The sequence below is a fragment of the Capricornis sumatraensis genome, chromosome 1, assembly GCF_032405125.1.
Source record: "Capricornis sumatraensis isolate serow.1 chromosome 1, serow.2, whole genome shotgun sequence".
Classification (NCBI taxonomy): domain Eukaryota; kingdom Metazoa; phylum Chordata; class Mammalia; order Artiodactyla; family Bovidae; genus Capricornis; species Capricornis sumatraensis.
In genome coordinates, this window is record NC_091069.1 from 73,761,629 (window position 1) to 73,778,825 (window position 17,197).

At 42.4% G+C, this 17,197-nt stretch overlaps 1 protein-coding gene across 17 annotated transcripts in view; it reads left to right on the top strand.

Moving 5' to 3' along the window:
* Positions 1 to 17,197, top strand: part of NRXN1 (neurexin 1) — a 1,215,464-nt gene that overhangs the window by 602,954 nt on the left and 595,313 nt on the right. For all 17 annotated transcript variants that reach the window (XM_068971240.1, XM_068971223.1, XM_068971278.1 and 14 more), the window contains one exon: positions 116 to 306. In XM_068971240.1, coding sequence (XP_068827341.1) covers positions 116 to 306 — 191 coding nt within the window. The remainder of the gene's footprint in view (positions 1 to 115; positions 307 to 17,197) is intronic.

A 17,197-nucleotide genomic window follows, 5' to 3' on the forward strand; every position in this document is an offset into this window, starting at 1 on the left:
TTCCAGCAAAGACGCAACCACCTGAAAAAGAGATCTCATATTTGTAACATCAAGTTTGACTCCATCAAAAAATTCAAACAGTGATGGCACTTTCTCACCTTCCCTTTTTGCCCAGGTACTTACATTATGTGTTTGATTTGGGAAATGGTGCTAACCTCATCAAAGGGAGCTCAAATAAACCTCTTAATGACAATCAGTGGCACAACGTGATGATATCAAGGGACACCAGCAACCTCCACACTGTAAAGATCGACACGAAAATCACAACGCAAATCACGGCAGGAGCCAGGAACTTGGATCTTAAGAGTAAGTGTGTGAAGTCAAAGCAGCAGGCAGGAACACACGTGGCTGTGTACATGTGATGCGTCCTTGGCTTGGGTGTGTGTGTGTGTGTGTGTGTGTGTGTGTGTGTGCCTTCTGCAGCGACTGACCAGAATTTCATCTCTAGCATGTAGTTAATAATACAGCACACAAGTGTCTGTTCCTCCTTTTATATGGCAGAAACGTATGTATTTTTAATAGCAGCTCAAAAAATACAACACCTAAGAATGCATGCATGATTAAAATTTAAAGAGTGAGAAAAATGTATTCTTAGTCATGTTATTATAAAGAAAAGTAGGTGTTTGCAACACCTTTTAGTCCCAACAGCTTTTAATCAATCTGGAGTCAAGTTAACCAGATACCTAATGAGTTTCTTCTAGAGCTTATTAGTTTTCTTTTCTTGGTGGGATTTCCTAGATACATACGGAGCCTCTGACCAGCAGGGATCGGAGGCTGGCTTGCACCCTGAGTCTCTGATGATGAATCTGCCCAACCCACATACACCAATGCAAATATTCTTTCACCAGCTGCTAAGAAAGTCGTAACAGACTCTTTTCCTTCCTTATTGGTACTTGATTACTCAAATGAGCAAGACAAAATGCTTAGAAAACTTGTCAGTAATAGGAGAAAATAACAGAAGTGTCTATTTGAGTGGGACTTTGTGATTCACTCAGAGCATATCCATAGATTCTGTCTCATTTACCATGCCAGCAAACATTGGACAAGTGGTTATTAGCACTTTAATATGATTGCAGGAAATTTGAGCTTTGAATGACTTGCCCAGGGTTAAAACAACTGCTTCAGCAGACCAAAACATAACCTCAGTTCTGATACATGTCCCCTGCATGGCTCCTTCTGTTCTAGCCTATGTTCCAAAGCCCTGTGGGAATCATCATGGTCACATGTTTGCCTGGCAAGAGCTGTTCATTTATATTGATAAGATCTTTCCCTTTGATTTGAAAGACAAATACGTAGGGGAATTGGGCAGTGGAAAGAGAAAATCTTTCTTTCTACAGAAAAAAATATTCTTTCTAAGCAGGGTGAAAGAAGAAAGAAAAGGATTTCACTTTCTGTAATTGCAGAATATATTTACAATCCTGGTACTTTATTTGTCTAACACACAAAGTATGTGGTAATGGCTGTAACCCTTGTCTCAGAGTCAGACTCTCGTTAACTTCAAAGAGAGCCTGTTTATGCCCACGAATCTAATAGGTGAGCTCAAAAAGTAAAATGCAGCTCAAAGGAAATGCTATTTTACAGGCTAACCCTGTTTCTTCTCTCTGACTGACGTGAAGAGAGGGCATTTTCCATCCTTATCTCGTGGGGGCCCCAGTTTTGCACAGCAGGCTCAGGTTAATTGTCAAGGAAAAGGGAGAGATTGTGACAGTCAGTGTGCTGGCCGTGTCAGACATAAAAGCGAAAGCAAAATGGGGTACTGTTTGTGTAGGAGCAGACCTCGGTGAGCGTAAAGGAGCTTCCCTAGAAACTGAACACCAGCTGGGAGGCTAAAATGGCTGGAAAAGAAGCAGTTCATGGTTGAAGTCTGGGGCATGTGCAGAACTGCCCAGACCTAAGAAGAGGTGCCTGGCAGTGGGTATTTCATAGGACAAGCAGGATGCTGTCTCCTGAGAAATAACTATTTGCCTATTGTTCCTTAAAAAATCAGAGTGACGGTAATTGGACGACATCCTTTGGGATTCTTTCTAGTGGTGGAAGGGACTTTTACAAACCTAAGAAACCCTCAGAGCTGATTTTTATTAAAGCATGGAGTGTTTCGTGATTCTGAATATAAGAAAGGCTTTATCTGTAGTAAAGATGAAAACTATGAGTTGAAAATAATATTTTATATAATATGAAGATGCTAACTTTTGACTCCTGACTGAGTGCCTTTGTGTTTAAAAAAAATAGCACAATTTACATTGGAGGTAAATTTCTCAGGTGGACAAAGATTCTATGATTATGCCCCCTTTTACCTTGTGAAATTCCTTTGTGTTTAGACTTACCAGAGTGTGCCAGAAAGTAAAACCAAGTTTCTAAAATTAAAACTTAAACATTAAAAGGCAAATCTGTGGACCTGCAGTTGGATATGTGACCCAATGGCAGGAATAACCCCAAGAAGCCCCCTTGCCTTGTGTGTCCCCAGCAAGAGGGAACCTGAGGAGAACCTGTGGTCCTGGGGTGGAGGTCTCCCCGCTTCTGCAAGCACAGCGTGTTGGGGTGTGCAGCCAGGGGCCCTGGTCAGATGAGGGTATTAACTGTTTGTTTTGTGCTGCATGTGGAGAGCATGGCAGAAAAAAAGGGCAGTAGGGTTCCTGTCACAAAGAGCTTTCTGTTCCAAGAAGGCTGACACTAAGCGAACATTTACAGGACAGAGAACAGGATTCCCTAGACCCACATCAGGACTCCGAAAGTAATCAGGTATCACCACGTAGAGTATTAGAGGAGGGAAGTTCTCAGAGATACCCTGAAGGAAGCGCAACGAGACATTGTTTCTCCTTCCCACCTGGATGCCCCCTGGAATTAGGAGGGCTCAATGAGAAAGGAGAACATCCACAGGCACTCTTCACCCTGGTTTCTTTTGGGGGGTGGGCCTAGTTGCTCTACAATGTTGTGTGTGTGCTGTGCAATGAAGTGAATCAGCTATATGTATACATATATCCCCTTCCTCTTTGACCTCCCTCAGCCCACCCACATGCCATTCCTCTGGGTCAAAACAGAACACCAAGCTGAGCTCTCTGCTATACCATGGCTTCCCATCATCCATCTATTTTACACATGGCCGTGCACATTCGTCAGTCCCAATCTCTTAATTCACTCCCCTCCATCCACACACTGGTTCTCTATATCCACATCTCTATTCCTACCCTGCAAATAGGTTCGTCTGTACTATTTTTCTAGATTCCACATATAGGCGTTAATATACTATATTTGTTTTTCTTTTTCTGACTCATTTCACTCTGAATGACAGACTGTAGGTACATCCACATCAGTACAAATAACCCAATGCCATTCCTTTTTAATAGCACTGTTTCCTTGGCACACTAGCTAGTCATGTAGGATTCAGCCACTCTAAATGCAAGAACAATGAAAGGTGACTGACTTTAGATAATGATTTTATTTTGTACTTTTTTTTTACCCTTATAGAATTAAAAAGAAACGGTCAGGTTTAGTCTACACTCTGTACGGTCATTGCCACATACTTTAGTTCCTCTCATAGTGAGGTCTCCCTGATTAAAAACATCAGTTATGTGGTGGGGTTCACGGGGTTCATATTTCTGCACCCTTCTCAGACAGACTGAAGCAATGATCTTTTGAGAATGATGTACAGGAAAGGCCAGGAGTCTGCACTTTTAAAGTGAAAGTGTTAGTTGCTCAGACCTGTCTGACTCTTTGCGACCCCATGGACTGGGGCCCAGGCTCCTCTGTCCATGAACTTCTTCAGGCAAGAATACTGAGTGAGTATCCATTGCATTCTCTAGGGGATCTTCCAGACCAAGGGATCCAATGCAGACCTCCTACACTCACTAATCCAGATGCTGAGGTTCAAAGCCCTGAAAAACTGCAGGGCCTCTGCTGAGGCCAAATTTAACTCACTTTCGAATTTTAGTGCGAAGGCTGCTTTTGCTTTCATATTAGCATTTTACTTTTGTTTTCCTAGTTCTCAGCCAAAGTGATCTTTGGTTGCTTCAGGAGACTTGGGAATATTTTTATTTCCTATGTAACCATACCAGAAAAAGACACTAGAGGGCAGCATAAGGCTGCAAAACCTGCGTCTGGGAGGCTGGTGGGGCGGGGGAAGCGTCTCTCTAGTCTCCGCGGGCGCTGGGAAGCCGACTTTGTCTTTTTGCCCAACCAGAATTCCGCGGTTCGTCTTCGGAATAACACATGGTTCTGTTTGTGGCTCTGTTTCACTATATAGACAGTGGTTTGTGTGGAAATGTGCAAGCTAGATGCTGATTACCCCATTCCGCAGGTTGACTGGGAAGAAGGTGGTCAGAGATGGGCGAGAGTCTAATGATCTCTGAGAAGAATCCCCGCCTGTGACCTTGTTCAAATTGTCTTTCATGACGCTGCCACGTTCTCAGGCGGTTGCATGTCTCTCCCCGCTGACACAGTTTTACTTTCATCTTTATTTCGCAGCTGTGTGTGTCCCATTCTCTCTGGCTTTCATGTACAAGCTCTTGCTATGGAAAGAGCAGCAGAAACTTGCTCTGTGCAGTGATTGCCTAACACAGCTGTACCTACTTGCATTGTGGAACTTCTGGGTCCTGCCCCCTTTAGAAAGAGAAAGGGTTGGCTTAACTCCTCCTGCTGTCCCTCGCCTTGTTCCTGTATTTGACACGTCTGTTTGCTTGCATGTGTTTGTACATGGGAAGGAGCTCCTGTATATTGACTCCCTACTAAACACTAAATGGATTTTTTTATTATTTATGTTTTTTTTTTTTTTTCCTATTTTACACAGTCTCTGACACTATAAAATACTGTTTAGGGAACTACTTATTATTCAAAGTTAATGTTTACATTTAAAAAATAGATTTAAATGAGGTTATTTTACTTACTCCTTGCACTTGATGACCCAGGGATTTGAATTGAGGTCAGTCTTGCTCAGTCGTTAATCTAGTTCAAGGACAAAGATGGAGGGAAGGGTCATCTTTGCCTCCTCCCCAAGCCCCAGTGTTCCTTGGGTCCATGGGCCCCCTTTCTTAAGGCATTACTTAAGTTTATCCTTCAGCAAATGGAGGAAAATTTCCTTCATGAGGAGAAAATAAATGATTCCTAGGTGCAGAGGATACAGTGCCCTCAGGTGGCCACTTAGCAAAATTACTGAAAAGGGGATAATTCACTTACCGGGCAATTGTGGGTCAGCTCAGGCAGAGCTTGGCCCTCTCTCGCTCTCATACCCCACGTTCCTTGCCCTCGTGGGCCCTGAGCGGGCGCCCCCTCTGCCCTCCCATCTTGTTTCTTCCCTTGTCACCGCATGAGCAGCGTCTGCCTGTTAGCGTCCCTCGTAGCCCTCCTTACACCCACCTTGAAAAGCAAACACCTGCTGTTGTTTATCCAGGTTCTAAGCCACTAAGAGCTCCCCTAGGCAGAGACAACCTGACCAGGGCTTTCCTTACAAATAGGTTCAATCTCTAAGCAGAGATTTGAAGATAAATAGCATTCTTGCTCTTTTCATCTTGATCTCATATCAGTCCCTATTACTCAGCTACCTACCCGCATAGACCACATAGGCCCCCTCTTTCTTCTGTGTTTTTGACAGGTCATTACTGTACAACATCAGTGATCCAGATTCTATTCCAAAGCTCTGGTCATGTTTAAATACACTCTGACTTTGTGTACTCAGCCAAGTGACATCTGACAGCCTGCTTGCCTTGCCCAGATAATTTGCACAAATACGAAACTTTCAGTCTGACTTTGAGCTTAGCCTTAAAGCAGGAGATGGCGTTAAGCATGTTGTCTGTCCTGTTGGTTAGGCTGTCTTTATTGCATTTCTTTTTCTTTTTTTTTTCAGTTTGTAAGGGAAAGAGATTTACTCACATTACTTCAGCTAATGGGAGATTATTTTAAGGACCCATTAGGAAGTAAGAGAGACAAGACATCCTTTCAGCTACTGAACAGTGCAGCCACGCAGAGAGTAAGAACTTTGTTCTGTCATACTGGGGTCTCAAGAGCAACCCTCATAAGTGTTCCCTTGGATACGAGTGCCCGTGTGTGCATGTACGATGAGTTGCTTCAGTCGTGTCTGACTCTTTGTGACCCTTTGGACTGTAGCCCTCCAGGCTCTTCTGCCCATGGGATTCTCCAGGCTAGAATACTGGAGTCTGTTGCCCTGCCCTTCTCCAGGGGATCTTCCCAACCCAGGGATTGAACCTGCATCTCCTGAGGCTACTGCATTGCAGGTGGATTCTTCATCTCTGAGCCGTCGGGAGTACCCACTGCTCCCTAATCCAAGCCTACACCTCCAACCCTCTCTCTGCTGTGTCTGCTCCCACATAGATCCTTCTGCTTCTGCCTCATGGCTTCTACCTGTTACTTTCTCTCCTGTATGTATTTCCACTTCTGTCTACTCTCCTCTTCTTCTCACTTTCAGATTTCCCCAAAGACATGCTCTAATATGGTGAGTGGACCTCTCTAGAACACAGCTTCATGGGCGTTTGCCCTGCTGCTTGTGGTCAGGCTTACTTCCTCAGACCCAGTAGCTATGAACACAGAGGTAGATTTGCATGAGATTAAACTGGAGCTTAAAAGATGGTCCCTGGGGAGGAGGCTGTGTGTTGGAAGGCTCTCATAGCTTCTCAGAAGGGAGCAGGATGATTTGCTTATTCAGGAGGTGCTAAGCATCACGGCAGAAGGTGAAGAGGAGGGAATGAAGGGGTTTTAGGTGGGAGAGTGGAGTATTATGGTACGCTTAAGAATCATTCCTTTGACTTTGGTACAGAGGATGGGCTAAGGAAAGAGGCCACTCTGGAGGCAATTGTCAGAGTGCAGAACAGAGACAATTGGGCTCTGAGTACATAAAAGTGAGACTTGACATTTTTGTTAAGCCGTTTCCCATATAAGAACTGAAGGACAATTGGAGAAATGAAACTATTGTTTCTCTCCTGACTTCTCCATTGAAATCTCAGGCTTTGCAGAAATCAGTCTCATTCTCTTCTTTGTACTATAATGAGTTTGTCAGTTTGTTTTAATCCCACTCTCCCTCCCCACTGACACCCAGCCCCACCAAGACACCCTTTCCTCCTCATGCCCAGTTCCTCAGACCTGCTGTCTAATGTGTTGCTTGGAAGCTCTTCCTTCTGCTTCCTTAAAACCCTTGGAGTAGCTTCCATGACTGCCACAGAGTTTAAGTTCTTTATTCCCTACCAGCATCTCTGACTCTGTTTTCTTTTTTAATTTATCTATTTTTAATTGGAGGATAATTGCTTTATAATGTTGTGTTGGTTTCTGCCATACAACATGAATCAGCCATATGTATACATATGTTCCCTACCTCTTAAACCTCCCTCCCACATCCCACCCCATCCCACCCCTCTAGGTTCTTTTTTTTTTTTCCAATTCCTTCACTCATGTATTGATACTTGTTTTCTGGTTTTTTTTCCTTTTTTTTCAACTCTCACCAACTCTATTATCTAAAATTTCTTTTCCCACTGTTAGAATCCTGGGAACTTTTTACTCAAAGGGATCTGGGAGACACTTTGATCTGAGCCTTTCCTTTGACAGATGAGAGAAACATGCTCAGGAGAGACTGCACAACCAGCCAGATAGTGTTCTAGATCTGGCTGGTCTTCAAATCCCCAGTTTAACACTTTTCACAAAAGACCAGGGAAAACAAATTGTATTAATGTTTCTTGGATTCACCTCAGTTGACTGCTATTGACCACCTGGAGCACGTACAGAAAATAAAGGTGAGGCCTTCTGTGGACTCAATAGAGAAAGCAATTCATATGGTTGGCCACAAGCTCAAGATGAAGCCTGGTAGCATGTGGGCCACCCATTAGCTTTTTTTTCTGGTGCAACTTTAAGGACCTCTGTCCTTCCCCTGACTTTGGAAAAGACCCTGATGCTGGGAAAGATTGAAGGCAGGAGGAGATGGGGACGGCAGAGGATGAGCTCTTAAAGCTGCCGCGGATGCTGTGAAGAACAAAATGCCTGCATGTGCTCAGAGCTGAGTCCTTAAGGGCCAGCTGACTGCTCACAGGGCCTCAGCCTCATCACAGCTAGGTCTTCCATGTGTGTCCCTCTTCAGGGAGCATCTGGAGTGTGGCTGAGCTGTCTTCTTAGAGGCTGAGCTTCTCTGCCAAAAGCTCCCGACATTAGGACCATCTGGGAAGGCAAGCTTGATGTCATCTCTCTCACTGAAGAAGGACTTGAGTCTTAGCTTTCATTGCTCTCAGACCTCCCTCTTCTTTTTTTTTTTTTCCTAAGTGGAGAGAAAGACAAAGATTTGGGGGGGTACAAGAAGCATAAACCCATTCAGATGAACTTAAAGGAGGGAATGGGGCAGAGTGTAGCATTCCAGGAGCCCAAGGGCAAGAAAGAGAAAGTTTACAGCTGGAGCTCTTGAGAACGTATCAGGAAAGCTGTCAGCAACTAGCCAGTCTCTCTTACTCTCCCGGTCTCCACCAGGGCTGGGAGCTGCCTTCTCCCAGCTTCACAGGGAGGCCACATGCTCTCCTTCTCTGCACGCTAGTTTTCTCTGCTTTCACCAGCATTGGCAAAATTTTGGCGTTCCCAGACCTGGCCTTCCACTCCTGACCAACTCAGATACCCAAGAGCAACTCACTTGAGTTTGGGAGTCCCAGTGCCACATTCTTGGGGGAGTAAATTTGATTGGAACTCACATCCTGTCTGTGATCAGGAGGCAGGGTCACACTGTAGAAATATGGCACCCTGGATTTGTTGAAGAAACATTTGGACAGTCTACTTGGGGTGCAAGCAGAGCCATCAAGGGCTCCAAAAGGTGACCTTGTAGCTGCTGTGCAAAAATCGAGGGGATGGGGTTGCCTTACTATGGAACAGGGGCTGGAGATTGAGGCTACAGTCATCTAGATGGTGGGAAATCAGGCATTGTATGGCACCAATTTGTTCAGATGACTAAGATCATAAATGCTTGGGCTGGACAAAAGTACTTTGTGGTGGAGACAGACTGTGTTCATCGGCAATGAGGCAGCACAGGGGATACAGAAGCCAAAGCAGAACTCACAGTCTCCCTGGAATTCACAGGAACACAGGAGGAAGGAACTAGATTCTCATCCTCTGTGGATTGGAAAGATTCAAACAAGGCTCCTCTAGAACTGTAAGGAAAGAGGGGCCCCAGCTGGCATCTGGGTAATGTTTCAATTGCTAGTTATACATCTCAGAAGTGAATACTGCTATAATTTTCAGGCAGTTGTTCCATTGAGTTGGGGTTTCTTGATAATGCATCTCCAGCCCTCTTTTGCTGTGACTCACAGGACAACTAGCTTCTACCCTTGACCCTAGATAGTTTGTCTGGAGCCATAGGTCAAAATACGAATAGAATGGAAAATTGGGTGGGCGAAGTACACAGTCACCCCTACTACTGTAGAGACGATGCAAAGCTGGTTCTGCTGTCTTTACTCACTAGGAAAGCACATTGTTAATGCCACTGTGCTGCTGCTGGCCCATCATTTTCATAAAATGGAGGGACCTCCAGAGCTACTTCAGAACCAAATTAGGTCAACCAGGCTTTCCTGTTAATACCACATTAATGTGGTTTTCTGGGTCCACTCTTACAAGGGGCCCTTCCTTGGCCTTTGCAATTAATTATTGTGGTTTTTCTTAAGGGTAATGCAAGAAGCAATGAAGCTTTGTAATTAAGGTTCAGGCATGGGGTCAGACAGACTTGGTGAAATAGAATCTCTACCATTTATTTCTGTGTATCTTTAGGCAAGGTCCCCCATACCATCTTCTTCATCATCTGCTTTTCACTAAGCACTAGCTACAAGATTTGCATATATTATTCCCTTATTTTTTTGTGGCTAATTGGTAAGGCTGCTGTACTTATCCACATTGTAGATGATGAAACTAAGGTTCAGGAAAGTTAAACATCTCACCTAAACAGTAGTGATAGTAAAATCAAATAACAGTAATAATTATTTTAGCTATTTCTGAGGGCTGATCATATCCCATGAACTCTTAATAAGTATTTTACTCATAAGAGCTCATTTAATTCTCACAACCATGCAGAAGCTCAGCCAGTGTGTTCTTTAAAGCCCAAATGTTTATAAGGCAAGGGATTTGTAAGGCCCACCTGGATATGCCAGGCATTGTCAACATTCTCATAGGCTACTTTCTCATAACTGCCCTGGTGCAGGACAGCTCAGCTGGCATTCCCAGGTTTCTTAGAGGCTGGGTATTAGCATTCCTAGCCAGGCTGTGCTAGGTTCTGTCTGAACCCCACCATTCCCCTTCCACACACTCACTGTTTAGATTCCACCACTGGTTTCTCTGTGGAGATCAGAGCCTGTATAGAGACTTCTTCTAGATCTTTAAAGTCCTGTACTAATGTACTGTATCTATAACACAGCAATTCTGTATTCCTCAACTGCAGGAAACACAAAACAAGTTATCTACAATAAGGGTCCCCAATCCCTGGGGCCATGTGCTAGTACCAGTTCTTGGCCTGTTAGGAACCGGGCCACACAACAGGAGGTGAATGGCAGGTGAGCAGAATGAAGTTTCAGCTGTGCCTCCTATCACATCAGCGGCAGCACTAGATTCTCCTAGGAGCACAAACTCTACTGTGAACTGCGCATGAGAGAGGTCTAGGGTGTGTACCCTAATGAGAATCTAGGGTAATGCCTGATGATCTGATTCTTCATTATGGTTTGAGTTGTATAACTATTTTATTTATATCACAATGTAATAATAATGGAAATAAAGTGCACAATCAATATAATGCACTTGAATCATCCCCAAACCATCCTTCTGCTCTGGTTCATGGAAAAAATCTTAGAGAAAAATGTCATGTAATAAAAGAAAATATTTCTTCCCTTGTGTAAAATGTAGTTCTTCAGAACATTTGATGTTGCTATAATACCTGTGTAGTGCTGTAGCACTGAATATGTCACTTCTGGTAATTGCGAAATAACTGGACATTTTCCCTTTCACTTTCCATGTGCTCTTCCCATCTCTATGCCTTGTATAGAACCTATATATTGGGTCCGTTTCCTTAGCCCCTGAAGTCTTCCTCAAATACAACAGCCAACAATTTTAATTGCTCTGTGTCCTTATATGCATTCCATAGAACATTTGCATTTATAGATGCCTAAAGCAGCCCCAGGCAAATATAGAATTTGATTGGATGATTGGAGGTTAGCCTGTTCTTCCATCATCAGCTTGTTTCAGCAGGCTGTTGGCTAGCCCATTCAACTGTTAAAGCCCTCCATTCTCCTAGCTTTAAGGGAAAGTTCCCTGCACATCCAGCCCCACTTTTTGATCATTGCTGTTAACTATCTGCATTTCTCCTTAAAGGTAATTTAAATATTGAAAGAACAAAGTGTTTGGGGACCTGCCCTAAGGGTATAAAATTTATACCTCCAGTGGTATTTGATGACCTGATTGAGAATATTCCATCCTTTAAGCACAGAAGCAATTTATTCTTTAAAAAAAAAATACAGAAAAGTTCAGGTACCTAAGAAAAAATAAGAGTTTTATTTGACCCTGAAGCTCATAATATTTTGGAAGCTTTTTGACAATGTCTGTAAAGCTTTTTTGTGTGTTTTGTATCACTTTGTCCTTTCAAGCTCTCCAGAAAACCCTGGTGACTTCCCCCTATATCTAAGTTGAGAGCAGATGCCATTTTTGATCTGCATTAAACAGGCCATTATGATGGGGAAGAACCTTCCTTTTATACTTACTCTGTACCCTGCTAGATCTTCCCCTCTGCCCAAAAATGTGTGCATTCAGTTTTAAATAGGAAAAGAAAATTTCTTTGAAATAATAAAAGTTATTTTGAAAAAGAAAGAAAGCTCAAATTGTTATCCAGATCTCCTCAAAATCTCAGGAAAGATAACAAACTTGGGCATGTCCTCTCATGGGTCCCCTAGTTATAAGTCTCTGTCAGTCTCTAGTTCAGACATTTCAAAACTCCTCTTCTACCCATTCTCCTCCTGTCGCTGAGAAGGTTTTTAGTAAAACTAGGAGGCAGTGTGGTGCAGTGAGAATAGAGGTCACCTGGGACTTAGAAGCTGGGGTGCCAGTGTCACTCTCCAGGGAGTGGTTGAATTGCCTTGGGGAGGTCACTTACCTTTTCAGAAGGGTTGTTTCCTCACCTGTCAGGTGAGGATAGTAACCCCTTCCTGCTTATTGTGAAGACTTGGTATGAAGATCAAATGAAACAAGAGATGGCAAAGCACTGTTCACATGGAGGTCTGTGCACATGTCGGGGGTGACAGTATGTGCAAGACAAGGAATTTCTGCAAGGCAGGCGGCAGTCCCAAAGAGCAACACCCAGGGAGTGGAAAAGGAAACATGAAGCAGTGACAGGATTGTTTGCTGCTAAAGGATATCTGCAGTTTCTAAACTGGCTGTCACTCGGATGGGAAAATGTAAAAACAATGAAAATACCTGAACCCTGTTTTTAAACAAAAGGTAAATTCAGTCAACAGGAGACAAAGTTAGCTTGACCAGAACTGATATGCCTGAACTCGCACCCCGTCTGCCCCATTGCCACTGACCTAGTGTGATTTTAAAATGGATTACTGCACACCCCTCCATAGCAATTTCACTGTATTATTTCCCATTTAACGTGCCCACTGGCTTTGCCTTAGAGTCTGTTGGCCAAACACACAAAGAAATTAAGTTTTACAATCATACTTTTCCAAAACTTTCCTTTTTGGGCAATTTTGTTTCAAAGATATCAGCTAGAAACAGAAATTTCAGAGTATTGAAAGCATTGTCTGTCTTGCCATAACTATAATGTCAATGTCTTAAAGCCTTACTATAGGGGAACACTAAGGTCTGAACTCCAATTTTCTTGGAGCCCCCCCACCTCTTCATACACAGGTATTACACTGGGTCATAGATGAATGCAGGCGTTCTACTTATCTCTTTGTAAGAGGCAAGTGAAAGGTAGCTGTCATATCTAAAAATCAAATTTGGAAGTCATAAGAATTCTATCCACTTGTTGGAATTTAGATACCTAACATTTATGATTATAGAAGCAAGTTGACTTTGTGTTTGTGAGATCAGTCAATGAGCATGCAGGTAGGATCTGCTTCATCCTGGAAATATGTGTTATTTAATTTGGACTGTGCAAACATTTATTACTATTTCTCTACTAGTCAAGTTACCCCAAAATACTCCTGTATTTTGTGGCAGTAGAACTGTACCAACTGGCCACTCGACACCTGGCATGTACAGTGTGTAAACCAGTGCAGATTAAGTGAAAATTATCATAGATTCAGGACACCTGGGCTTGGAATCAGACCTGCCATTTTTTCTGGCTTTGAACCCCTGAACCAGTGTCTGTGTCTGTGACATGTGATAACCTTTATTTCTTTTGTAGCTCATCAGGTGAAAACTAAATGATACAATCTATGTGCAAGTGTTTGGTAAAGTTTAGGGTACTACACCAATGTCAGTTATTAAGTCAGAGCCATCTTTTCTGGTTTTCGCCATAGCAACGCTTGCACTGATCATGAAGGGCTCAAAGCAGTGAGGAGGTTCTCTCCCATTTGGTCAGGGCTCTGTACATTTAAATTCAATTGTCTCAATGTTTGTGTGTGTGTGTGAAATTCAGTGTCTCTGTAGTGAAAACAGTGTATGAATTGTTGGATGTGTGAGCCCACTATGAAATCCGGAATACCTATGGCTGGCAGTGGCCTTCGAATTAGTAAGAGGAGACCAGAGGGACTCATTAGAGTCCTGGAGTAGTGGTCCACAGGCTGGATGGAGAGCGACATCTGCAAACCCACAAGAAGTGCATATAGGGAGTAACAGATGTACTCGGGCAAGGCATCAGGGATCTATGCAGTTAGCCTGGCTCTCTCCTATGGCTACAGACAATAAATGCATGCCTTTCTGTAATGATAACAGTGTGAGAGAGTAGAAGCATCTGGAAAAATAGTAAAGTGTCCATAGTGTGGAGGGTGCCTATGGAGGACATACTTATACATGGGACCACAGAGAGAATGATAGACTGAACAAGGCTAGAATGAGGTAGAGGGCCAGGATAGACAGAAATTTAGTTTCCCACAAAGATTCTGGCACTTACTTTAACTGCAGAAGAGACTCGTTGATAGGTTCTCACTACCACACAATGATACCCTAAACTAGTTCTGTACTTATCTTTGTCTGCCTGCCTCTCTCTACAAAAAGAAAAAAAAAAAGAAAAAAATTCAACACATCAGTTAAAACTGTTCCTGAATCACACTATCAGAATAGAAAAAAAATGTCACTGCATTGAACCTTCTTAATAAGCTAGATATCTTCAAGGAAGGGGTCAGTAGAAGATAAAATTCCCCACAATTAACTTTACCTGTTACTTTTCAAGTGGAGGGAACCAGGGACAAATATGAATGCTGTATTCATAAAACCTTCACTTTGTCTTTATGGTTAAATGATTATTTATTGAGTGGAAACTGCAAATTCATCCATTCATTCAGTGAGTCAACAAATAGCTAGTGAATGCTAAGTGAAAATAAGACTAAAAAGGATGCTTTGCTTATGATGGTTCTTCAAGGAATTTATAAAATAATGGGAAGATGAAATATCTACATAAAGAATGGGGAATGAAATGGTAATTGTCAGAAAAGAGATTTTAAATGTTATGGGGATTCCTAGATCATACTTGCCTATGACTGAGAAAACACATAAACAAGGTGAAATCTGAGTTGAGACCTAGAAAGTGGGTAAGGTTTTGAAATGGAATATTGGAAGGGAAAAGACTCATGATAGGGAAGCCATGTGTTGCAAAGAATGATGAAATAGCATGAACGTGCAGTATTGCAGAGATGGAGAAAAATACATTTTGACTAAAGATGAGTAAATAGGTAGAGGATTGATGTTAGTTTAATTCTCTACCTGGCCAACATTGTTGGGGAGAGATTGTTGAAAGTTTAGAAAAAGTTCCTTAGGGAGGAAGACTCAGAATCATGACTACTGCTGAGCCTCATGCTTTATGTGAAAGATAGCAGGAGGTATAAAAGCAATCAGAACACAGTGTGGAGATGGCAGATATGGTGCTAATGAGGAGGATGAATGGAGGCAGGACACCAGATGATGGGCTGCTGCACGGAGGGCATACATGGTGAAAGGGAGACTAGTATTGGAAAAGGAAAGGAAGATGGAGGCACAGACACCAGACGTACTGGCAAAGTCAAGTCATCAACACCAAAGTGCCTGGCAGTCGTTTGAATGGAAGGTGTGAAAAACAGAATGGAATTGAAATGGTTTTGAAAATAATTTTGATGAAGATCACAGTTGTTCCGTTGTTCAGTCATGTCTGACTCTGCAATTCCATGGGTTGCAGCACACCAGTCTTCCCTGTCCTTCACCGTCCCCTGGAGTTTCCTCAGATTCATGTTCATTGAGTGGGCGATGCTATCTAACCATCTTATCCTCTGCTGCCCCCTTCTTTTTTGTTCAGTCTTCCCTGGTGTCAAGGTCTTTTCCAGTGAAATGGCTCTTCCTATCAGACACCAAAGTATTGTAGCTTCAATTTCAACCTCAGTCTTTCCAATGAATATTCAGGGTTGATTTCCTTCAGGACTGGGAGACTAGAAATGTGACTGCTATAAAACATGGTAGTCTAGAAGTAATTTCCCAGTAGGAGGAGATAGGAAAGATGATGGTTTATTTTTACGCTGAACTTAGAAAGCCAGGATGAACCTAAAGATTACGATTTACAGCTATTTCCTGCAGAAGTAAAAACAGATTATTCTAGGATTAAACCTGTTATGCAACAAGGAAGGCTAAGGTGTATAAATGTTAAAGGGTAACTAAGAAGGCAAACTGGTGACCACTGAGCACCTCTTCAACAAGGAATTTCTAAAAGTAAAAGTAACCTGATTTCCCAGAGAGATGTAGAAAAGACACAGATCTAGTGTCTCAGAGCAAAAAACCCCCTTAGATTATCAGTTTTGACTTCAATAATGATAATTTGTTGTGCCTTCAACTCAGATGTGATTTTGAATAGTGTTTATTGTTCAATCCAATGTGTGCTTTGTTATTAAAGCTTCCATTTGTCTCCTTTTAAGCTCAAATGTGTTAAGAGAAATATTAACAACTTCCCATGCTTTTGCTTTCTGGAATTTAACATCATTTATTTAAACAATCACAGGAAATAGTAACATCGGCTTTCTCCCCAGAAAAAGCATGAAGTGAGTGTTCGTTCTTCAGAGACTAGAGATTATTTTTTTCTTTATCTAAAAGGGTACACCTGTTATAAAAATAGTTTTGTGTTTTTTTCTCCCCAAGAAAACCTGTTTTAACTCACATGGTCTAGATATAACCTGCAGATGTTCATTTGTGGGTATGCAACAAAAGATGAAAATTGAAGAGAAAGATACAAATCAGTGGAGGTGGGGGGTGGAAGAAGGTGGAGTTTGATTGTTCCCAAAGGTAAGAAAGGACATCTTTCCTACAGAATAACTCTAAGAAACTAGCCCAGCCTGGTTGTACTTTTTCTATTAGCCAATCACAGCAAGAATTGAGAGGAAACTTGGCACAGTCTCCAACTTTGCTAAACAAGGTCAAATCCTCTCAGCAAAACCTCTAGAAACTCCTCCAGTCTGGCCAGTTGGAAAGTAAGACAGTGTGTATTGTTTCACCTTTTTTGCCCCCATATGCCACTTACAAGAGATTGCAGGAGCCTCCTTAAGTTTCCCTGGAGTTTTAGCTATTCAAATCTATAAAGCAGTTGTCCTTTTTATGTATGCTCTTTTTAATTAAAATGAAACTGAGATGTTTGAGGCACTAAAAAATGCATATGAATAAACAGGAAAGCTGAGTCAAAGAACTAATTATACCTTGATGCTTACATTCTGCTTTTGGAAGACGCTCTCCAAGTCCTTGCTCTAACTGCCTTATGCTCCCTGTTTTAAGAAAAGAGAAAACTTCTTACACCACTTCATTTTTCTGCTTGTGGTTAATGGCTCCCAAGCCAGGTCTTCCAGGCCCAGCATCCCCGAGCCCCTGGTTCATATCATCTGGTTCCTAAAGGACACTCCTACTCAAATTACACATGTTGAATGTTAAATACAATTTCTTCTCTTCTCTCCAGATTATTGCTATTTCACATTCTCTCATCTCCTAGCCTGCATGTCTTATATTTTTGGACTTCTCGTCGCCTTTGGAAAAAAAAGAGTCACAAATTCTATCATGTTACTCAAGTCAAAGGCTTTCCTTT